Below are 25,447 nucleotides of genomic sequence, written 5' to 3'. Positions count from 1 at the left end.
ATTTCGATAATCCACATATGAAATCATTATCTTCGAATGCAGCAAACCGAACAATTCTGCTTTGATAGTATGAAGCTCTCATAGCTACACAGGGTGGCTCAGCAAAATATTAGAATTTCATGTTCAATCATCAATCAATCAATATTTTTTATTGAATATGATATATTATATGTGAAAACCATTTACAGATGAAGTATATGTAACATATACATTCCATTCAATAATTCAATATTGAGATTTTTCATCGAATCAATGCGTCTAATAATATGGCCAGGGACTGTATATATATATATATATATATATATATATATATATATATATATATATATATATATATATATATATATATATATATATATATATATATATATATATATATATATATATATATATATATATATATATATATATATATATATATATATATATATATATATATATATATATATATATATATATGTGCTGTACTACATATGAAAAGGGGAAAGCTGATAGAGGGAGAAGCCATGCTTATAAACCAAGGGTTAGAAATGCAGAGGATGGGACCAGAAGATACTTACAAGTATTTGGGAATTAAACAGGGGCTTGAAATCAGAACAAGAGAAACCAAAGATGCTTTTAAAACTAAGTTCATGGAAAGGCTGAAGAAGGTACTCCAAAGTAAACTGAATGCAAAATCAACATTCACGGCAATTAAAGCGTGGGCGATGCCATGTCTTACTTATTCCTTCGGCATCATTAAATGGTCGACCACCGATCTAAGAGCAATAGATACCCAAGTAAGAGTACTCTTGACTAGGTATGGAATGCATCACCCTCATGCTTCTGTAATAAGACTGCACATGCCAAGAAGTGAGGGAGGAAGAGGTTTACAACAGGTTGAAAACACCCACAACACTGTGGTCAAGCAAATGAAAGAGTATTTTAAATCAAAGAACTCACCTTTCTTCCAAGCGATAGCTGAAGAGGACCAAAATATCACAGCTCTAAACCTGGCATCAACAACGCCCCCTATAGAAAGCCCAAACATCGAGGAAGCTGCAAGAGAATGGCACGGTAAAGCCCTTCATGGAAGATATCCCACTGCTCTGAAATGGAATAAAATTAACAAGGAAAAGTCTATCTCATACCTGAAAGCAGGTTACCTTTTCCCAGAGACGGAAGGAAGACTGGCAGCCATCCAGGACCAAGTGATACCTACGAGAGCCTACCTGAAAAACATAGCACGAAAAAACTTACCAACAGATCTATGTCGCAAATGCTCACAATCCGTGGAAACAATCCAACACATTACTTCATCCTGTTCGACCCTCGCTCCCAGAGAATACACGGATCGCCACAATGCCATGGCAAAAGTTTACCACCAGGCACTTGCTATAAAACATGGGTTATTGAAACAACATAAAAAAGTTTATGAATACTCACCACAAACACTACTAGAGAATGCAAACCTGAAGCTATACTGGGATCATCCACTGATTACTGATAGGCCAATTTCACACAACCGACCGGACATAGTTATCTTTGAAAAAAAAGAAAAAACAGCGATAATAATTGACATCACGGTTCCAGCGGATGACAACGCTGAGAAAGCCTATATTGAAAAAATAGTGAAATATCATGACTTGGCGTTTGAACTGAAACAAATTTACCAACTTACCTCCACTCTGATCCTTCCATTGGTCATCACAACCAATGGTCTTGTTGAGATGCATCTGATCCAACACACCAAGCGGCTTGGACTTGACGAAAGTCTAAGGCTGGAAACGCACCGGATGCAACATTTTGTTGCGAGACGTTGCGGGATGTTGCAAGATGTTGCAAGCTCCGCATTTTCTTCAGAATCAAATGGGACGGCACGCACCGCTTGCAACACGGGTTCGAAACGTTGCGAGACGTTGCGAGATGTTGCAAGATGTTGCGAGGTGTTTCGCATCAAATTTAGTAGGTGCTCTACCGAAGGTTCGAAATGATCGAATGCAACATTTTGTTTCGAGATGTTGCAAGCTTCTCGTTCCCTTCAGAATGAAATGGGAAGAAAGTCATTGCTTGCAATGTTGCGAGACGTTTCGCAACAAAAAGGCGAAGCAGCCCTGCCGAAGAGGTTGCAACATTCACCTTGCAACATACTAGAGGATTGATCTATTGATCCAAGTTCTGTTGTCCAGATGATGAGTAGAAATAATACAAACTATACTTTAGTCAATAGTTGATTTAGGTCACTTTTTGCTTTTACATTATGAGGCATACTGTATCTCATTGCGTCACAAATGCAAGAAAATGTATACCTGTACGATTCAGTGCAGTTAATGTTTTTATTTGTTTCTCATTTGTAATAGTACAAGATCCCACTGCAGAATCACTACGTTCATTACGTACACAGTCAAACACACATTTTTACATACGTTTATGGATAGGAGAATACACTGATAACACCGCAGCCTGTCAGAAGTGGCCGCAAGTAATTTTAATTAAATTAATGTTAATCAATATTCGAAGAGAAATTTCGTTCACTCCGTATTGAAATAAAATATCATCCACATCATAGCAATGCATGTAGAGAACACTAAAATCCATGGCTGCCGTTGCACACTTGGCCGCAACTACCTCGCAGCCTGGTGTAAGCAGGTAACATTTCGAAGTATTTCTACGTTCATAACGTACACGGATGTTTTTGATATCAAATTAAAGCTAATTTTTTTTCGAATATGATGATATATGGCTGCCTGTGAAAAAATGGCCGCAAGTTAGGTCTGCCATCTGTTGAAAACGCGAGATATCCGAAATAAAGTAAGAGAGAGTTCGACTCATTCTACACCATCGGGTTCTTACCCGATGTTTCGGCTACACACTGCCCAACTCGGTCGGGCCGACAAGCCGACTTGGTTGGGTTGGATGTGAAATCGGTCCGTGTGTAGCTATGACCGCCGACAGAGGATTTGTCGGTTCTTGTCGGATCCAACCGCACGACCGACCGACCAAGTTGGATCGTGTGGAGCTGTGTCGGGTGGAAACGATGCAAACGAGCTCATTCTGTATTCAGATGTTGACTGGAGAGGTATTCGCTACGGCAAAAATGGCCGTCACCATTGATCCGAGCGATGTATACTCCAGCGATCGTGAAATTCAACTGACCAAGTTGGACGGCGGTCGTGCCGTCTGTACGCAACGCCCAATCTGGTCGTCCCAACAGTTGGCCCGACCGAGTTGGGTAGTGTGAACGCTTTAACACTGATATAATGGGATCTTTCAAACGTGTTCCGGTTTACAGTTCACTTCGAGACGTTGAAGCAGGTAGATGTGTTGAATGATACCAGTGCGATACGTCATCTCTCGTGTTGTAAAAGAGAAAGTGGAAGAGAAAGTCGAAGTGAAAGTGTACACTAGCGAAGCTACGGAATTTTTGATTCCGTCTATAAAACTTCCGAAGTTTTTTTGTAAGTTCTATAAGTGTATGTGTTATAGAGCGGAAATTCGTTCAAATTCAGTGTATTCAGTGTCAGAGTCCAGATCGATTGATCGATGGTTCCACGGATATCACGGTGAGTCGATTTATTTTTCTGATAGTATAGAAAATATATAACTAAGCCACATAGCTTAATAGTAACATAGTAGTGAGGATTTCTAACATTTCATTATCATTCAGAAATACCTCACATAGTTCAATACGGACAAAAAGCCATGTCGGAGGTCTCAGACAATGAGAGCTCCTACATGGAAGCTACGGACACCGAAGAATTCAGCGATGGAGAAGCAGAGGAGCTGGTAAGGCTCAAAGAAGAGAATGGGCAGTTGAAAGCTCAAGTAAATAAACTAACTGAAACCGTGGCTCAGTTGGTCGGGGAGATACGCCTCTTGAGAGAGGAAGTTAATAAGAATAAAGCGCCTCAATCCCCTAGTTTTGCTGAAATTGCAAAACAGATTACGGCACAGAAATCCCCCACATTTGCAGAAATTGCAAAGCCGGTAGCGGTCCCCAAAATTTCCTCCAAACAGGAAGTAGCTCCAGAACCGGAAAAGAAGAAAAATTTTGCAACTCAAGTTGCAAAAACCCAGAACGAGCCGTCCACAAAACGCGCGCGTAAAGAAAGTTCATCTTCAGACGAAGAGACCGCAAAAAAGCTACGGAGTTGCCTAAAAAAGATAAAATTCCCCCCATCACGACGATGGGTACAGCCGATTGGGTAGAGATCTCAAAAGCTCTCCACATGAAGAAATTCAGCTACAACAGAGCAACCGTCGTAACAGACGGAATCAGGATCGTAGCCTCGACTGTGGACGACTACAGGAACATAACAAAATATTTTGACCAGATTGGTAAGGAATACTTCACGTACCAGATGGAGGAAGAGAAAAAGATCTACGCAGTCATAAGGCATCTCCCAATAGATGCTGACCTAGATATAATCAAAAATGATCTAAAAGTCCAAGGAATCCGTGACGCCGAGGTGTCCAGAATGACATCCAATAAAACCAAAAAGTTTATACCCTTATACCTGGTCAAAACTCAGAGAAAGGAGATTTTCGAAATAAGACGCCTCTACAATCTCTGCATTGTAGTGGAATCAAAAAAAAAGGGCAGAAAATCCAAGCCAATGCTTCAGATACCAGAGGTACGGACATGCCCAAAACAAGTGCTCTTTTCCATACAGATGCGTCAAATATTTGGGCAATCATTGCACAAAAGATTGCGAACTTACCAGAAAAGGTGAGGAGAGAAATGCCACATGCGTTCTGTGCGGTGAAGAAGGCCATCCAGCAAGCTACAAAGGATGTAGCGAATTCAAATTAGTGACAAGGAAAAGGAAAACAGGCCAGAAATCGGCTCAGCAGAGCACGATTCCTCAAAAAATCCAGGAGAAAAAGAAGCCCACCCTCTCCAAAGTAGACGACAAGAAAAAAAGAAGTACCCAAACCAGTACAGAAGAAGCAGCAACCGAAAATGCCCCAAGCTAAACCGACAATCAACAAAACAAAAGAAAACAGAAAAGTCTCTGAATCCGCCGACGATTTAGACACTTTTACCGAAAAAATTTCCAACAAAATCATGTTGAAAATTGAAAGAGAGATGGAGGAAAAACTCCAAGGAATGTTCAGTAAACTGAAATAATGGAACATACAACTAGGAAAAATTTCCTTAAAATAGTCTCCTGGAACATAAACGGGGTCAGAACTCGAAAACCCGAGATAGAAGAAATAATATCAGAGAGAAAACCTGATATTATAGCCTTACAGGAAACAAGAATACAACCAAATATGAATGCATTATGAGATATATAGATGTGACAGAATCGCAAACACTGGGGGAGGTGTTGCCTTACTGGTTAGACGAGATCTGAAACACTATTTTAAAGTCTGACGAGTCACAAATAGAAACAGTGACGATTGTTGCTGAAATAAATCGAAAAAGAGTCGAAGTCACATCGGCATATAAAAGACCCCCAAATAACTTATTGGAAGAAGAAATCAAAAACTTACTAGATGGAACAAACCCGAAAATCTGCATCGGAGATTTTAATTGCAAATCTCCAGAATGGAACAGCAGGATGGAAAACAGAAATGGCAGAAAACTGAAAGATCTCGCTGAAAAACATAAAGCTATCGTTATTGGACCTGAAGAACCAACGTACCTAGCATTCGGGAATGGATTACCAGATATAATTGATATCACAATTATGAAAAATATCACTAGAGAATTCTCGAAAGAGAATTTGTGGGACGGAACCTCTAACCACAACCCCATCGAATTAACAATAGGAGAAGGGCCAAGAAGAGAACTAATGCAAACAAGAGAATACACCGATTGGACGAAATATAGCCATCTGATACAATCGGAGGTAACAGAAATACCAACAATCAACACTGCGGCAGACCTAGAAAGAGCAGTTGATAAACTAGAGAAGAATATACTAGATGCTTACAAAAAGAGCACAAAGAAAATAACGAGACCAGCACCGATACATCCACACAGAAAAATCAAAGATCTCATCAGGGAAAATTGGAGACTAAGAAAAACATACAGGCTCAACAAAACAGATATAAATAAGAGAAATCTAAACCGACACAGCCAAGTTCTAAAAAATGCCCTGAAGGACATGAGAAAAAATAGATGGAACAAAAGAGTTCAAGAACTAAATACTTCGGTACCTATGGAGAATCAGGATAATATGAATATGAATATATATAAATATGAACATGCGCAATGGCTTTGAATACTCACACGGCTAGCATACACATACCTAATCTAACGAGTGGCGTTGCGCGCCATCTCTTTCACTTTATATCGGATATCTCGCCTTTTCAACAGATGCCAGACCTAACTTGCGGCCATTTTTTCACATGCAGCCATATATCATCAAATTCGAAAAAAAATTAGCTTTAATTTGATATCAAAAACATCCGTGTACGTTATGAACGTAGAAATACTTCGAAATGTTACCTGCTTACACCTGGCTGCGAGGTAGTTGCGGCCAAGTGTGCAACGGCAGCCATGGATTTTAGTATTCTCTACATGCATTGCTATGATGTGGATGATATTTTATTTCAATACGGAGTGAACGAAATTTCTCTTCGAATATTGATTATTATTAATTTAAATAAAATTACTTGCGGCCACTTTTGACAGGCTGCGGTGTTATCAGTGTATTCTCCTATCCATAAACGTATGTAAAAATGTGTGTTTGACTCTGTACGTAATGAACGTGGGGATTCTGCAGCGGGATCTTAGACTATAAACGTCAGTTTCCAAAAACACAATATTAATCAAGAAAGTTTATTTTATCAAGTCACTAACTTGTAAAACTGACAGTAAACTTGCAAAATTTTTACAAGTTAGTAGTATTATTTACAATAGAAAATTTTGTTTTATCGTCATATATGTTGAAAATCATGGTACAATTGTTATTTCCAGTAACACAGATTTTTGATGATGAAAGAGTTGATACTGATGATGATGAACCATCTGTTGACTCAGAAACTGCTGAACTCGAGGACTGCAGAACATTTGTACTCTCCTTACTACCAAATAATTTGCTAGACATTTCGATTTTTTGTTGACCGAATCATCGACATAACTCATCGCAATTTCGGTGCTCTTCCACCCTCCTGCACGCTTTAGTGCTAAAATATCTCCACCCGAATCCGCAACCATAGTGGCTCAAGTCCTGCGAAAAGAGTGGCCGGTGTATAACTCTGGGTCTTTTAAACCTAAATATTGCGCTATTTGCTTTGGGACACCAACAATAGTGTGCTGGCCAGCATTAAGGGAAATGCACATTCCATTTCGGTATGTCAAAAAAAATCTTAGGCTTTCTGTCCCAGGAGGCCGAAGATTTACATATTTTCTGTATAACATGCAGGGCTTGAAGCTGCAGTCATCATCGGTTATGGTGAATCTTCTTGTTGTTAAATTTTTTGTTTGCCGCAATGTCACAATAATGTATTTTCCCATATCTTGCATCATTTATGTTTAAGGAGAGAATTTCGTCATATTGACAACATCCAAAAATAACAAATATTGTTACAATTTTCGCCAGCAACCACTGGTCATCAGGAGCATGTAAAAGAAATTGTTCAGCCTCTTCTTTACTTAATACCTTGACCCTTTTTGGCGTATAACGCTCATTTTTTCGTTTCAGAAACGCTATTACCTTTTGAAATCTGCAAATGACAACTAAACGTCATATTTTTCAATAAATTTTTTAAGGAAAACAAACCTGCGAACAGGGGCATTTTCTTTCATTTCCAAGCAGCTTTTCAGCATAGACCATTTTGCCCATAAAGTATTAGGGCTGAATCTAGTTGATTCAAGTAGACCAACAAAACATCTTCAGTTACCCCAATCACACTATTTTTGTTTTGCCACTTTTTGAAGTCGTCGTATTCTTGCTCGTACCTTGAAGCTGATTTTGCAGGTAATGAACTTGAAGCTACACTGCTGGCTGCCTGAATAATTTCTTTTGGTACATTCATTTTCGCTTTCGCCAAAACAAATGTAAAGAAAAATAAACAGACATGTTCATGGCAAGCTTACGACATTTGCGACAAATTATTGAGATTGTTTTGGAATTTATCTAACCTTATTACAAATGAGAAACAAATAAAATATAAAACAATACAACACGCAAGGTAACGCATTACCTTGCTAGTAATGTTATATACTATAGGTCATTTCTTAAGAGTCTGCATGACTTCCAAACTCTCAGAAATAATAATAATAATGAATAATAATTATAATATGAATAATAATAATAATTCGTATCTTGCTTGCGAATTTTTTCTTTGATTAAACTCAAAAGATGGTCGTAAGTTTCGATGTTCATTCGGCAATAATTATAAAATTTCTCTGGATCATTCCTGAGCTCTCCAATGAATCCCAGTATGTTTCTGTTTTTGTTTAAAGGATGTATTCAAATCTTCTTTTCAGGTTCCAGTAATTGAAGAAATTGCCATATAAGGATATTCGGGTCCATTTTCTATACGTATACAAATTAATTCACCTCGAAAACACGAAAGTCGAAATACGTGTGATCCTGTCAAACTTCAGAAATACACTAGGAAAAATTTGTTGCAACCGAAATGTTGCAAGCGAAAGATAGTTAGATTTTAGCTTGCAACATTTTGTTGCGAGACAAAATGATGCGCAACGTCTCGCAACAAAATGTTGCATCCGGTGCGTTTCCAGCCTTATCGATGTAGCCCAGAAGGAAGTCATTCTGTGGACTACAAGAATAGTCAGAAGATTTCTAACCAGCAGCTGAGAAATGCTTTGGTCCTCGTGATCCGGCATAATCATGCGCCCACCCAGAATGGTGAAAAAAAAAAAAAAAAAATATATATATATATATATATATATATATATATATATATATATATATATATATATATATATATATATATATATATATATATAATATATATATATATATATATATATATATATATATGAACCCGTAATGCGTTGTTACCTCCGTTAAGTTCATTGGGCGACCTGACCTCCGGGTGAAGGAGTTATATAATTGGAATAATTTTTGTTTATATATGTAGAGGGGAAGGTAAATAACAGGGGTACCTAAAGAGGGGAAAAGATTTTCATCGAAAAATTTTTCTTCAAACCAATCAGACCTTACTACCTCCGCATATATTTCTTATTAGTAGTGCGCTCTCACCTCCCGCAACGTTGCCAGATTTCAGGAGGACAGAAAGTAAGGCAGCTTGAATTCTACTCATATACAGAATACAGCTGCTCTTCCGATTCATTCACACATACTGAAACCTGTAAATAGATCGAGAACGATACTGATATTAATGAACTTCATACGCTACTAATTGATTGATAAGGATTCGGAGTAAATGAATTTGGACAGAAATTATTATCTTTTCTTCATGAATATCAACAGTTTTGAATAAGTATGCTATGTCTACGATACTTCGTCCGATAGGGGAGTTTAATACCACCGTATAGGTCCTAAAATGAATGATACATGACAATGAAATTTTTCGTTACATATAAGATTAATTCCAAAGACAATTTTACCGAATTTGTTCTGGTATGAAATAGTCATCTAAATTTTGGGCATTATATTCACGACATGAGGAACTCCATTGAAATGTTCTTCCCGAATGAATCAACAAAGATATACGTTTTACTTTCAGCTTCTATACTTCATTCACTTTCATTTTGGCACAGGATTGGCCATGGAAATTGAATACCTTTCACTCTGTATGGTACGAAAATGTTGGGTTAAGACGCTTGTCAAAACATTTTTGAGTTTTAAATCAGTGCTACGTAGTCCGTTCTACGTGAGACTCTCAGTAATTACGTATTTCATCACAATGTCAAATCACTTCGGAAAATATTGCGTCGAAAATATGTAACGAACATAATTGACATTTATACAAACTGATTGAAGACATACCAAATCTATTTATTTACATGGAAAATAGAAGTAATCAGTAGCTTGAGGAGAGTTACTGTTGTTTATTTTCTTTGGCTGAAGACGTTACATCAGTTGTAGAATTCAAAAAAATCAACCCGAAGATGAAATGCATTTGATGCAGTGTTAGCATTAAATTGAATACTCATAGGTGGTTGGGAATGGGTATCTCTTGAAGAAATGAACGGATAATTACGAGAATGTTGAATTCCTCAACAAAAATCATCTTGCGTCAAAATAATTAAAAGAAGTTTGAAGCAACAGGAGCTTCACCTTCAAACAAAACAACTGCCTAGTATTCATGTCTGTTTATTTTCAATACATTGATATAATAATAATAATTATACAGGGTGTGGCGTAATGAGTGGATAATATGGAGCCTGCGGGTAGAGTACTCTATGGCGGTTCAAATAAATATATTTTACGTTTGGCAAAAGTGCCTTGGTTTTCGAGATATTGGGGATTTTCGATGAATCACCCCAAATAATAATAATAACTGGATATTGACATTTTTCATCATAGCGGTTCAAAAGAAACTCCTTGATTTAATGGCATTTCTTAATTGCTCGAGGAGTCTTTTGAAATTTTTCAGTACACAGGGTGTTTCACAAGTAAACGGACAAACGAAAACAGTGAATAGAGGGCATTGAGCTTAGTTCAAAAACACCTCATATGTGTGTCTTAGGCATTCCGTTTCCGATATAGAGAGGAGTTTATTCAAATTTCCCTAATTTTTGTTCGGCTATAACTCCAAATATTTTAGTTGGATTCGGCTAAAAATTCATTATCCGCTTAAACTTCTAAGTTTCAATAAAACAGAACATTAAAAGTTGACGAACACAGGACCGGACTCATTGAGGATATATTCAAATTTAAACTCATGCAAAACACTCTGTTTGTAGTTTTTCTCGTCATAATTTTGAATTTTTCAGGTATCTTCATTGATTTCCCCAAAATCAATGAAACTTTGGTATGCCTTTTCAGATTATTTTTAATGAATAATTGTTTGATCGTGAAATGTCTGGAAAAAACAGCGCTGCATATTGACTTTTACTTCACATTAATTAATGGGATGAATATGATCGCCAATCAACTGAGGAAATCTAAAAATGGAATTGGAAATGTTCAACTGAATTTTTTCGTTCTCAATATATGTCTTGCATTTGTTTTTGATATTTATAGCATATCTGGTTATTCAGATAAGTCATTAACAGTGATAATAAGCTTTATTATTGATAATGAACAAAAATAGAAATAAAAAACTATCATGATCATGAAAATAATAATTATAATTCGATGTCTTATGAATGAATCGCTTTTTATGGACAACGTGGAACTGAAGTAATTTTCCGAACTGGTTTTCACCTCATTTGGTCTTTTAGTGAAGGTAATGATTGGCACTTCGGATAAGTATGATAAATGCACTTTCGAATTCTTCACTGATTCCGTTATAGTCATTATTGGATCTATGGAAATCTATGGATTGTTCTGGTCTTATTACAATTTGTTATTGAAACATTGATGATATTCATGCACCAGCAAAAGTATTTATCAGTATTTCAGGTCATTTTATTAGAAGGGTAGGACCCCAATATTGGACTGCTAGATCTCCAGATCTGACACCCCGCGATTTCTTTCTTTGTTTTTATTCACACAACTAGTTGTCCATAGAAAAATAGATTCATTCTGAATATCAAGTTTTAAATTTTAGTTTCAAGATAGCGTAGTTTTTCCATCCATATTTTTGGATATTATCAATTTTGAAACATTTTATCCTTGTGAAAGAGTATTTTGAAGACCGAATATGGTATAATTGTTGAACACATTCAACAGAATATTCTTTGAAAAAAAATCAATTATGGATTTCTAAATACATTTTCATGAAGTGCTCTATTCCTTAGAGGCGTCTGACCAAAACAATTATTTCTAGAACATGATCAACAGGTGGGGCAACCCAAAAATCAATTCATTTTGAGACAATAATAATGCAGATAACAAAAAAGTTGAAATTATGATCAAAAAACTACATACATGGTGTTTTTATGAGTTTGAAGTTAAGTAAAGCCTCACTGGGCCCGGTCCAGATTTTTGTCGAATTTTAATGCTCTGTTTCAATGAAATTAACAACTCAAGGCTAAATATGAATTTTCAGTCGACTTGATCAGAATTTCAGGAGTTGTAGCCAAACGGAAATTCGAGAAATTTCAAAAAACCTCGAAGAAACCTATATATAGGGTGCCCCAAAACTATTGAATGAAACGTCACACCACGATAGAGTAGATCCAGGCCCGGATCTACGAGTTTTTCTGACCGGGGCAAATATTCATGATGGCGCCCCCCCTCCTTCTAAGGTTCGTAGGAAAAATCTAATTGCATATTCGTCATCACTTTCAACCCGAGTTATTTTTTTCACTAGTTCGAGGTCGTATAGATTACGAATATGCAATTTCGATTTTTCCTAACATGAGTACTTGGGGAAAAAATCACTCATATTTTTTTTCCATTGTTCCATCAAAAGATATTTTTTCTCATTGTTCCATTAAAAGTTATTCTTTTCCCAAAATACTCCCAAAAATTGCATAAATAAAAAAAAATTAATTCATGAACGAAATTATTCCGAACAAAAATTTATTTTTTTAACTACATATATCGACCCGGATCTCTTTACATATTAATTCAAGGTAGATCACGAATATGCAATTAGATCCAAAATTTCCGATTTTCCATTGACCATAACTTGAAAAGTATTTTTTTTTAAATATCTGTTTGCATATTCGTGTTCTACGCCCTCGAATTAGTGTACAGAATGAATTCGGTTTTGATCGGAGACCAAAAATATTCTTCAGAAAACCGCCCACTTTGTATATAATTCATTTTATGAAAACATTTAAAAAAATATCAATTTCGTGAAACTTTTCTATGAAACATTTTTTTGTACCTTTCTTAGTAACAAAGTTGAAGGGGGGCTCAAATTATGGTGAAAAACTCGGTAAATATATGGAAAATTTGAAAAAATTTCGATCTTACCGATTTCCACCAAAATTGGTGTTTTTACTAAGGCATAGATTACGAATATGCAAACAGAATTATGCTGAAAGGATTGGTTTTTATGTTATGGTCTATAGAAAATCGGAAATTTTGGCCCTTAGTTCCAGATGAGAAGGAGATGAGTCGGCAATTTCCCAGGCAAAGAAATTACTGCTTGCGACGCAGTGTAAACATATCAGATCTTTCAACCTATTTCACCCAAGTGTGGCGCTCATTCGTAGATGACTGAATAATATGCAGTTAATTTATCCCTCATTGATTTTAAAGATTTTAGGCATAGTGATGGTTTATCATGTTTCCATTCTACAGTTTCCATTTTAGCACTAGGAAATTAATTTTTTCCGAGAAAATCAAAAGTAAAAAATTTTTAACCTCTGGTTGATTTTGGCGCCCCCTTAGCCTGGCGCCCGGGGCAAGCGCCCCGCCTGAGGGGGCCTGAGTAGATCAAATACTATCGAATGACACCAACATTAGTTGAGCGAAAATGTACCGTTTCTAAAAAAACCTAACATAAAGTTGCCGATTTTTGAACTATTTTTTCAGTCACAAGGCCAATTTGTTATTGAGGATAGCGTTTTTCTCCCATATTATCACCCCTGTTTATTCTGAGTATTAAAAATCATGTAGAAAAAACAATTGTTTTAATTTACATTTACTTAGGTTATGGTTATCGATTAACTACTTAAAATAATTTCAATTAGAGGAGATGAAACAATAATATTACTTCAATATAATTTAAAATCGATATCCTTTCTCACAAACTGGCCCTGTTATTAGGAAAAATAGTTCGAAAATCGGCAACTTTATGTATTTTAATAAAATTCTGATTATTTTGGAAACGGTACATTTTCGTCGAACTAATGTTGGTGTCATTCGATAATATTTGGTTTACTCTATCGTGGTGTAACGTTTGATTCACTAGTTTTGGAACACCCTGTATATGGTATGATTCTGAACTCAGCTCAATGCCCTCTTTTCACGGTTTTCATTTGTCTGTTTACTCTTGAAACACCCTGTATACTTCTTGTACTCTGAAAATTTTAAAACAAATGCCCTCACCGTCATATGAAAATTCAAATTCTTCTTGTTGTAAGAACCGTTCATCCTTTCACCCAACGAGGACCCTAGTTACATGGCCCGTTGAAAACGAAATCGGCATCTGTTTACTGCAAAACACGTGTTAACGCTGATATGAAGGGTTCAAAATTTTCTACCTGATTCGGGCTTTTTAGGAACGAATTGCTCAAGATGCCGAGTTCGAATAACATTTCGTTTTGCGTGTTATATTGGATAAAATTGAATTTATTCCATGGATGATTCGAGAATTATTGATGTCGAGAATGATCCAGAATGATGAAAATTTTCAGATTTCATTGAAATTCTTGCGAAAATTATCTCGTATATTTTCAAGTTTAGATTTTAATTCATTCAGAAATTTGAAGTTCGGCAAATAATGATGTAAATGATATAGATAACAGTCAATCACATTTCCTTCAGCGCAGTTGTTGTTTTGAAGAAAAAGCAGTAGATTCTCGCAAAATCCGAAACTCTACATGAATAGGCCCAGTTGTTCAGTTCGGGATTAAAGTTTATCCTAAATTGATTTTGACATTTCATTTCAGTTCTGTCAGGTTAATCTAGGATCATCTTAAATCTCGGCCTTATCCTGAACTGAACAACCGGGCCTTATAGTAATAGCAACGTAGCAGTAATTAACTCGGTATATTATTGGAATAATATTAAATTTTCATAGCGGAGAATAGTGGTTTTCAGCCTCGGTATTCACGAAATTCATTTTATTATGTTTTTTTTTTTTGATGTGAATCGGCCCGAAATCTTGGATCCCCCGACCTGATAGTTTCGTATACTTCTATGACAATAGCATAATAATTCAAATTTCAACATTTTCACAGAAATTTTTGAATTTAAGGGAGAGACACATTAAAAAAATCGATAGCAAGTTACCGCCTAAACTGCGAGCTTGCCGAAGTTGAAACTGGTACCAATCTACTCAGTGCTTCATAATATGTATAGTTTTATGACTCAGTGTTTTTCAGAACCTGTAAAAAAAAATTAAAAACTGTAGACTCGTCATCGCCTTCCAAGGCTGCATCTTGGAAGAGCTGTCTATTTGGAAAAAAATTTATAGGAACTAGCCCCGCTTATTTTCATTAAGGAATCATCTCCCTTAGTCCTTCGCATTTGTTTACAGATATCCTGTATATAGATACATTTCATCCATGTACCTATTCATTTTGGATAGTAGAAGTTTAATTAATATGTGTTATTTTCGAAGACCAAAACAAAAATTTTAATTGCACCTGATTTGTTAATTATAAGAATCATCATTTAATTTGAATAATAAAACTTCATTCGAAAATACTTCAATTAAATTTTGTCTTTCTCCTTTCATCATGCGTCCATCATAGTGTCCGCTGTTCATCATAGCTTTTGGGAATTACCAATCAATCATATGTATCCGAGTATGTATCTATATTATTACCTTCATTTTGTAGATTCATCATGTCTTGACAAAAATATGGTTGCAATTTCAAAATATGTTGACTCGAGGCCTTCAAAAGACTTCAATTTTGTTTATTTTTTCCCTTACATCCTGTATGATCTATCGAAAAATGCAAATCTGTTTTGGATAATTCTTCATGAATTCTTACTTGTTTCGATATAATTTGTAATTTTCATTATGATACATCACCAAAAAATTTAAATAAATAAATAAATAATGTGCTTTATTTCAGGTAAAGTGTACACATGACATTAAACACTTGAAGTGAAACAGGGTCATTTTCTGCTTTATAGTCTGTGTTCCATAGTCTCCCACACTGTAGGGTTCGATTTCAAGTAGGAGTTTGAAGATGAATTTCTTGAACTGTTGTAGAGTCCATTCTCCTCTTAGTTTGTGAGCTATCTTATTGTAATAACGAATATATCTATATTCAGGTCCCTTTTCAGTGAGGCTTAATCTGTGTCTTGGATATTTTAGTGCAGTTGTCCTCGTATTGTAATTACTTACTGTTTTCTCTTCGAAGTAGTGCTAGTTCTTGAATGTAAATATCAGGCTTTCTTGGATGTGTACAGCAGGAGCAGTCAAAAGACCATTCCTTCTGAAGACTGCCCTGCATGATTCCGTCCTCCTCATCCTCCAGATCATTCTGAAGGCTCTCTTCTTCATTTTCAGCACTCTATGTAGGTTGTATGAACTACCATAGAACATGATGCCATACCTAAACACTGCCTGGTATATTGTTCTCAGTGAGGTTATGTCCAGATATTTATTGAGGACTCCCAAAGTGTAGCAGATGGTACCCAGTTGATTGCAAAGGTTGGAAATGTGCTCTCCCCAATCAAGAGTTACCTCAATAGTGAGGCCTAGGAAGCGACAAGATTTAGTCAGTTATAATGTGGAGTTAGACAGTGAAATGCTGGTAGGAACTTGGGGACCGGAATGAGCTGTCCTGAATAGGATGGCACTTGTTTTTTCAGAATTCATGCACAAACCGTTTGCTTCAAACCACTGGCTAGCACGATTTAGAGTAAGAGTTGAGTGTGAAATGGTAAACTCAACTCTAAATCGTGCTTGGCCAATACAGTGAAGTTTGTGTCATCTGCATAATTCACTGTACTAACCATGGTTTCATCGAATATGGTACTTAGGTCATTTAGAAAAATGATGAAAATGATAGGGCCCAATATGCTACCCTGCGGAACTCTGTGAGTTCTTCTTCCGAAACTGTTGTTTTTCCGTTCTCAGAGATCACCACTCTCTGCCTGCGGTTTGCTAAATATGATTGAAACCAGTCTAGCTTGTTTATGCCATATGCAGAAAGTTTATGGAGAATAAGGTCGTGGGACAGAGTATCGAATGCCTTTGATAGATCCAGCATTAGACCCACTGTTATATTAGAATCCTCCAAGGCATTAAGGATTCCTGAAATGAACTCAAACACTGCTGTCTGAGTTGATCTACCTCTTACATAACCATGTTGTGTGGGTAAAAGGATCTTTTCTTTTACAAGGTATTCTACTAGTTGAGTGCAGATTGCTAGTTCCAGTATTTTAAACCAGAGAGATGGTACAAGCTATTCAAATTTTTGGGAAAATCCAATAATTAAACATAATCGATAATGAAACAGATGTTTCTGAGCAAAGGATTCCTCAAAATCATTAAGCAATCCGATTTAAGAAAAATATATAGAGCGTTCCATTTGAAATAACACAACAATGTCCAACATTCGGTTTAGCCGACGTTGTTCATTTCTGTGATATTGTAAAATTTGTAGCATTTTTTCTCTTGATTCTGAAATGAAAATTTTCGGAATGGCTCATTGTCCTTGAATATTCATCACCATTTACATCTGAATATTTAGCTTGAGATGAAAGAAGTTCAACGGATGCATAGATACACACGATGAAATATAAACAGTCATAATTCCATTCGAGAGAGCCAAGATTGGTTTTCTTTCACGTGATTCTTTCCCCTACAGATGAATGCGATAAAAAATCGTTGAGATATGCCACCTGGATTGCAATTATGGAGGAGATAGCGCGCTGCGCCTCTCTACAGTTAATTCATCCGTATACTTATATTCCGCCTGTCTACATCTGCTTTGAAAATACAACGTTGCCATTTTCGGAGGTGCTAACGAGCAAAGAGTCCCCCACAGCAATTCTTCGATATACAGCTCAGCACACTAGCGCCAGTGATATACACTCGAACTAAAAGATTGTTCAGTACATAAACGGGGTGCGTTGTGACCTCAAAACGATTTTTTGATATGTTGATCCCTGAAGCCTCCTGAATCTAACAAGCTAAAAAACAAGGCAAAACGTTGTCACCTCCGATTTCGGAGGTGACAGCGATATATATGAGGTGGGAGCGTTAAACGAGTTACTATTTCGGAGGTGGTATTAACACTTTATAACTATATATATATATATATATATATATATATATATTATATATATATATATATATATATATATGAACCCGTAGTGCGCTGCTACCTCCGTTAAGTTCATTGGGCGACCTGACCTCCGGGTGAAGCAGTTATATAATTGGAATAATTTTTGTTTATATATGTAGAGGGGAAGGTAAATAACAGGGGTACCTAAAGAGGGGAAAAGATTTTTATCGACAAATTTTTCTTCAAACGAATCAGACCTTACTACCTCCGCATATATTTCTTATTAGTAGTGCGCTCTCACCTCCAGCTACGTTGCCAGATTTTAGGAGGACAGAAAGTAAGACAGCTCGAATTCTACTCATATATAGAATACAGATGCTCTTCCGATTCATTCACACATATTGAAACCTGTAAATAGTTCGAGAACGATACTAATATTGATAAACTTCATACGCTGATAATTGATTGATAAGGTTCGTGATCTCGGTGTGAATGAATTTGGACAGTTTTGAATAAATATGCTTATGTCTACAATACTTCGTCCGATAGGGGAGTTTAATACCATATAGGTCCCAAAATGAATGATGCATGAAAATGAAATTTTTCGTGACATATAAGATTAATTCAAAAGACAATTTTACCGAATTTGTTCTGGTATGAAATAGTAGTCTAATTTTTGGGCATTATATTCACGACATCAGGAACTCCATATAAATGTTTTTCCCGAATGAATCGATAAAGATATACGTTTTACTTTCAGCTTCTATACTTCATTCCCTTTCATTTTAGCACTGGATTGGTCATGAAAATTGGATACCTTTCACTCTGTATGATACGAAAATGTTGGGTTAAGACGCTTGTCGAAACATTTTTGAGTTTTAAATCAGTGCTACGTAGTCCGTTCTACGTGAGTCTCTCAGTAATTACGTATTTCATCACAATGTCAAATCACTTCGGAAAATATGGAGTCGAAAATATGTAACGAACATAATTGACGTTCATACAAACTGATTGAAGACATACCAAATCTATTTATTTATATGGAAAATACAAGTGATCAGTAGCTTGAGGAGAGTTACTGTTGTTTATCTTCTTTGGCTGGAGGTTGAAGACGTTACATCAGTTGTAGAATTCAAAAAAATCAACCCGAAGATGAAATGCATTTGATGCAGTGTTAGCATTGAGTTGAATAATCAAAGGTGGTAGGGAATGGGTATCTCTTGAAGAAATGAACGGATAATTACAAGAATGTTGAATTCTTCAACAAAAATCATCTTGCGTGAATGGTAGTCAAAATAATTAGAAGAAGTTTGAAGCAAGAGGAGCTTCACCTCACAAAACAACTGGCTCGTATTCATGTCTGTTTATTTTCAATACATTGATATAATGATAATAATTATACAGGGTGTGGCGTAATGAATGGATAATATGGATCCTGGGGGTAGAGGACTCTATGGCGCTTCAGATAAATATATTTTACGTTTGGTAAAAGTGCCTTGGTTTTCGAGATATAATTATATAAATAATAATAATAACTGGATATTGACATTTTTCATCATAGCGCATCAAAAGAAACTCCTTGATTTAATGGCATTTCTTAATTGCTCGAGGAGTCTTTTGCGATTTTTCAGTACACAGGGTGTTTCACAAGTAAACGGACAAACGAAAACCGTGAATAGAGGGCATTGAGCTGAGTTCAAAAACACCTCATATGTGTGTCTTGGGCATTCCGTTTCCGATATACAGAGGAGTTTATTCAAATTTCCCGAATTTTCGTTCAGCTATAACTCCAAATAATTTAGTTGTATTCGGCTAAAAACTCATTATCCGCTTAAGCTTGTAAGTTTCAATAAAACAGAACATTAAAAGTTGACGAACACAGCACCGGACTCATTGAGGCTATATTCAAACTTAAACTCATGCAAAACACTCTGTTTGTAGTTTTTTTCGTCATAATTTTCAATTTTTCAGGTATCTGCATTTATTTTCTCAAAATCAATGAAAGTTTGGTATGCTTTATCAGTGGATAATTTTTAATGAATAATTGTTTGGTGGTGAAATGCCTCTAGAAAAAACCAGCGCAGCATATTGACTTTTACTTCACAATAATTATTGGTATGAATATGATCGCCAATCAGAAGTGGAAATCTAAAAATGGAATTGGAAATGTTCAACTGAATTTTTTCGTTTTTGATATTTTAGCATATCTGGTTATTCAGATAAATCATTCACAGTGATAATAAGCTTTATTATTGATAATGAACAAAAATAGCAATAAAAAACTACGCTATCATGAAAATAATAATTATAACTTGATATCTTCCGAATGAATCGCTTTTTATGGACAACGTGGACCTGAAGTAATTTTCCGAATTGATTTTCACCTCATTTGGTCTTTTAGTGAAGGTAATGATTGGCACTTCGAATAAGTATGATAAATGCACTTTCGAGTTCTTCACTTATTCCGTTATATTCATTATTGGATCTATGGAAATCTATGGATTGGTCTGGTCTTATTACAATTTGTTATTGAAACATTGATGATATTCATGCACTAGCAAAAGTATTTATCAGTATTTCAGGTCATTTCATTAGAAGGGTAGGACCCCAACATTGGACTGCTAGATCTCCAGATCTGACACCCCGCGATTTCTTTCTTTGTTTTCATTCACACAACTAGTTGTCCAAAGAAAAATAGATTAATTCTGAAGATCAAGTTTTAATATTTAGTTTGAAGATAGCGTAGTTTTTCCATCCATATTTGTGCATTATCAATTTTGAAACATTTTATCATTGTGAATGACTATTTTGAAGACCGAATATGGTATAATTGTTCAACACATTCATTTCATTTCTTTGAAAAAAAAATCAATTAAGAATTTCTATTTTTCATGAAGTGCTCTATTCCTTGAAGGCGTCTGACCAAAACAATTACTTCTAAAACATGATCAACAGGTGGCGCAACCCAAAAATCAATTCATTTTGAGACAATAATAATGCAGATAACAAAAAAGTTTAAATTATGATTAAAAAACTACATACACGTTGTTTTTATGAGTTTGAAGTTAAGTAAAGCCTCACTGAGCCCGGTCCTGATTTTTGTCGAATTTTAATGCTCTGTTTCAATGAAATTAACAACTCAAGGCTAAATATAAATTTTCAGTCGACTTGATAGAGAATTTCAGGACTTATAGCCGAACGGAAATTCGAGAAATTTCAAAAAACACTGAAGAAACCTATATATAGGGTGCCCCAAAACTATTGAAACAAACGTCACACCACGATAGAGTAGATCAAATACTATCGAATGACACCAACATTAGTTGAGCGAAAATGTACGGTTTCTGAGAAAACCTAACCTAACGTTGCCGATTTTCGAACTATTTTTTCAATCACAAGGCAAATTTGTGATTAAGGATAGCGTTTTTACCCCATATTATCACCCCTGTTTAATCTGAGTATTGAAAATCATGTAGAAAAAACAATTGTTTCAATTCACATCAACTTAGGTCGAGACTTAGGTTATGTTATGAAATAAAACACCCCTTACCTGGAATCAATGGAAGAGCGGCTTTCCACTGAACAAGGGGTGATTATTTTTAAGATGTTAACTACACAAAATTGAAGGCCCCCTTAAGGGCAAAAATGGTGGATTCGGCCCGTCGCGCGAAGGACAGGTCTTTGATGTTTTTCTATATTTTCTGGGGAGAAAATTTAAATGAAAATCTGTTAAATTTAACGAATAAATCTATTGCAGAAATTTGAATACAAGCACGTATTTGGTCGATAACGACCACAATAAAAATCTCAATTTCTTTCACACATGCAAAGTGCGCAAAGCAATAATCATTAAAATTTCATCGATAAAAATCTTGGATGAAAAAATTCTCTTTTCTCAATTTCACAACAACAATAAAAATATGATCAAAAATCAGATGAATTTTAGAGGAGCTTTCAGGACTCTGAACAAACAAAAATTGGAACCTTCTACCTTTTTCTGCGACCAGCGACCGTCGTTCGCCTGGGGTTGCTGGTGAACTTTTCGATCACCAGACTTTCCTCGCACAGTACGGCGAATTCTTTACACTCAACCGCACTTCCCGCACTTTTCCGTCGTCAACGATTAACGCTATTCGTTTCGACTCTATCCAAAATTCCTAAAATCCTATATCCGATCTATATCACAAATAAAAGCAATTTTTACGCCCTGACTGACTTTAACCACGGTACTAAATCTCTTACACTATTCCCCGAATAGCTTGTACCCGTCTCCCTTTTTGAGACCTAACTCCGAAAAAAAAATACTTCTAAATTTCTCGGACTGCCGAACTTACTTTCGGACTTCCAAATCTACTCTATTAGAATCCCGGATTCTACTTCCGTCTTCCCGACGTATATTTTCTTCGACCAACTTCCCACTGACTCCCTTCCCTATTTTGGTTCCTTTTTATCATTCCCCTTCTTAGACCAAAAACCCAAATTTCCTCTCCACCTCTCGTGGGTGTATCCAGAATTATTCTACGACGCGCTAACCTTGCATTTTTCTGAACTAATTGAATTAGCCGGTTAAAACTCAAGAGCCTGCTAATTCTTACAACGCCGAATCAATTATCTTCGAATATTGAATTGATATATAAGCTCTTATGGGCGAGTTATTATCTAAACTAAACCGTTTTCCTTTTAACTTAAAATCAGCCTCAAGTCCGACATGAAACTCTACTTCTTCGATACTTATCTTCTTACTGGAAAAATATCATTCATACGCTTGTCATCGAAACCTTTATTTTCAATTATCTTGAACGTTGAGAGCCCGAGAAAGAATTTCCTAGCCCAATATTCTACCAGCATATATATCTCTTCAATATTCCTATTTATTACAGTTATCGATTAACTACTTAAAATAATTTCAATTAGGGGAGATAAAACAATAATCTTAATTCAATATAATTTAGAATCGATATCCTTCTTCACAAACTGGCCCTGTTATTAAGAAAAATAGTTCGAAAATCGGGAACTTTAGGTGTTTTAATAAAATTCTGATTATTTTGGAAACGGTACGTTTTCGTTGAACTAATGTTGGTGTCATTCGATAATATTTGGTTTACTCTATCGTGGTGTGACGTTTGATTCACTAGTTTTGGGACACCCTGTATATGGGGTGATTTTGAACTCCGCGCAATGCCCTCAATTCACGGTTTTCATTTGTCTGTTTACTCGTGAAACACCCTGTATACTCCTTGTACTCTGAAAATTTTGAAACAAATGCCTCACCCTCATATGAAAATTCAAATTCTTCTTGTTGTGAGAAACGTTCATCCAGAGACTCTGGTTCATCCCCCCGACCCTGGTTACATTGCCCGTTGAAAATGAAATCGGCATCTGTTTACTGCAAAACACGTGTTAATGCTGATACGAAGGGTTCAAACTTCTCTACCTGATTCGAGCTTTTTAGGAACGAATTGCTCAAGATGAGTTCGAGTAACATTTCGTTTTGCGTGTTATATTGGATAAAATTGAATTTATGCCATGGACGATTCGAGAATTATTGATGTCCAGAATGCTCTAGAATGATGAAAATTTTCAGATTTCATTGAAACTCTTGCGAAAACTGTCTCGTATATTGTCAAGTTTAGATTTTAATTCATTCAGAACTTTGAAGTTCGACAAATAACGATGTAAATAATTCAATATTATATTTGCCTCAAGACTCGAAACTTTTCGAGAAACGATTTATTTAATTATTTGATGACGAATAAATCAATTATGTGTGTTGATATTATATTTTCATTCATTGAAGAATATTTAGAATAATGAAGTTCAACAAATGATACGAACAAGATACTTATTCAATTAACCTCATGATCCGAAACATTTCAGAATTTATTTCGTGTTTAGATAATCCGCTGCATATCGTTGTTCACAATACGACTGTCAATTTAAGACCAATTATAGAACGATTTAATTAATAGATCAATAGCTTTCGAAAATGTTGGTCAGTCTATGACATTCAACTCATTTTGTCAAATGACGGATTTCAGTATCAGACTGCTATATTAGTATGATGAGAGTTCAAAAAAATTTGTATGGACTACAGAATTCAGATGGTTGATATTCCGTGTCGCTAACAGTCAATCACATTTCCTTCAGCGTAGTTGTTGTTTTGAAGAAAAAGTAGTAGATTCTCGCAAAATCCGAAACTCTACATGTATAGCAGTTGTTCAGTTCGGGATTAAAGTTTGCCCTAGATTGATTTTGACATTTCAGTTCAGTTCTGTCAGATCAATCTAGGATCATCTTAAATCTCGGCCTAATCCTGAAGTGATCAACCGGGCCTTATAGTAATAGCAACGTAGCATTCATTAAGTCGGTATATTATTGGAATAATACTAATTTTTTATAGTGGAGAATAGTGGATTCTCCTCGGTAGTTATTCACGAAATTCATTTTATTATGTTTTTTTAAGGTGAATCGGCCCGAAATCTTGGATCCCCCCGACCTGCTAGTTTCGTATACTTCTATTACAATAGCATAAAAACTCAAATTTCAACATTTTCACAGAAATTTTTGAATTTAAGGGAGAGACACATTGAAAAAATCGATAGCAATTTACCGCCTAAATTACGAGTTTGCCGAAGTTGAAACTGGTAACAATCTACTCAGTGCTTCTGTAAAAAAAATTAAAACCTGTGAACTCGTCATCGCCTTCCAAAGGCTGTATTTTAGAAGGGCTGTCGATTTGGAAAAAAATTTATAGGAACTACCCCCGCTTATTTTCATTAAGGAATCATCTCCCTTAGTTCTTCGCATTTGTTCACAGATATCCTGTATATAGATATATTTTATCTATGTACCTACTTATTTTGGATAGTAGAAGTTTAGTTTCGAAGACCAAAACAAAAATGTCAATTGCACCTGATTTGTTGATTATAAGAATCATTTATTTTGAATAATAAAACAGCATGCGAAAATACTTAAATTAACTTTTGTCTTTCTCCTTTCATCATGCCTCCATCATAGTGTCCGCTGTTCATCATAGCTTTTGGGAATTTACCAACCAATCATCTGTATATCAATCATATGTATCCGAGTATGTATTTATATTATTAACTTCATTTTGTAGATTCATCATGTCTTGACAAAAACATGGTTGCAATTTCAAAATATGTTGACTCGAGGCCTTCTAAAGACTTCAATTTTGTTTAATTTTTCCCTTACATCCTTTATGATCTATCGAAAAATGAAATCTGTTTTGAATAATTCTTCATAAAATCTCACTTGTTTCGATATAATTGGTAATTTTCTTTATGATACATCACTAAAAAATTCAAACCAGAGAGATGGTACAAGTTCTTTAAATTTTCGGGAAAATCCAATATTTAAACATAATCTATAATAAAATAGATGCTTCTGAGCAAAGGATTCCTCAAAATCATTTAGCAATCCGATTCAAGAAAAATATATAGAGCGTTCCATTTGAAATAATACACAATGGTCCAACATTGGGTTCAGCCGACGTTCATTTCTTTTATATTGTAAAATTTA

At 35.6% G+C, this 25,447-nt stretch overlaps 1 protein-coding gene across 1 annotated transcript; it reads left to right on the top strand.

Annotated features, from left to right (window-relative positions):
- The first annotated feature begins 473 nt into the window (after positions 1-473).
- LOC123316348 lies at positions 474-1,973 on the top strand. Its single transcript, XM_044902421.1, has one exon. It carries the CDS (start codon positions 474-476, stop codon positions 1,971-1,973), a length of 1,500 nt encoding a protein of 499 aa, XP_044758356.1.
- The last annotated feature ends 23,474 nt before the right edge of the window (positions 1,974-25,447 follow it).

Source organism: Coccinella septempunctata, chromosome 1 (assembly GCF_907165205.1).
Source record: "Coccinella septempunctata chromosome 1, icCocSept1.1, whole genome shotgun sequence".
In the NCBI taxonomy this organism is placed as follows: domain Eukaryota; kingdom Metazoa; phylum Arthropoda; class Insecta; order Coleoptera; family Coccinellidae; genus Coccinella; species Coccinella septempunctata.
The sequence above is the reverse complement of the archived record's forward strand: the minus strand, read 5'-3'. Positions and strand labels throughout refer to the sequence as shown.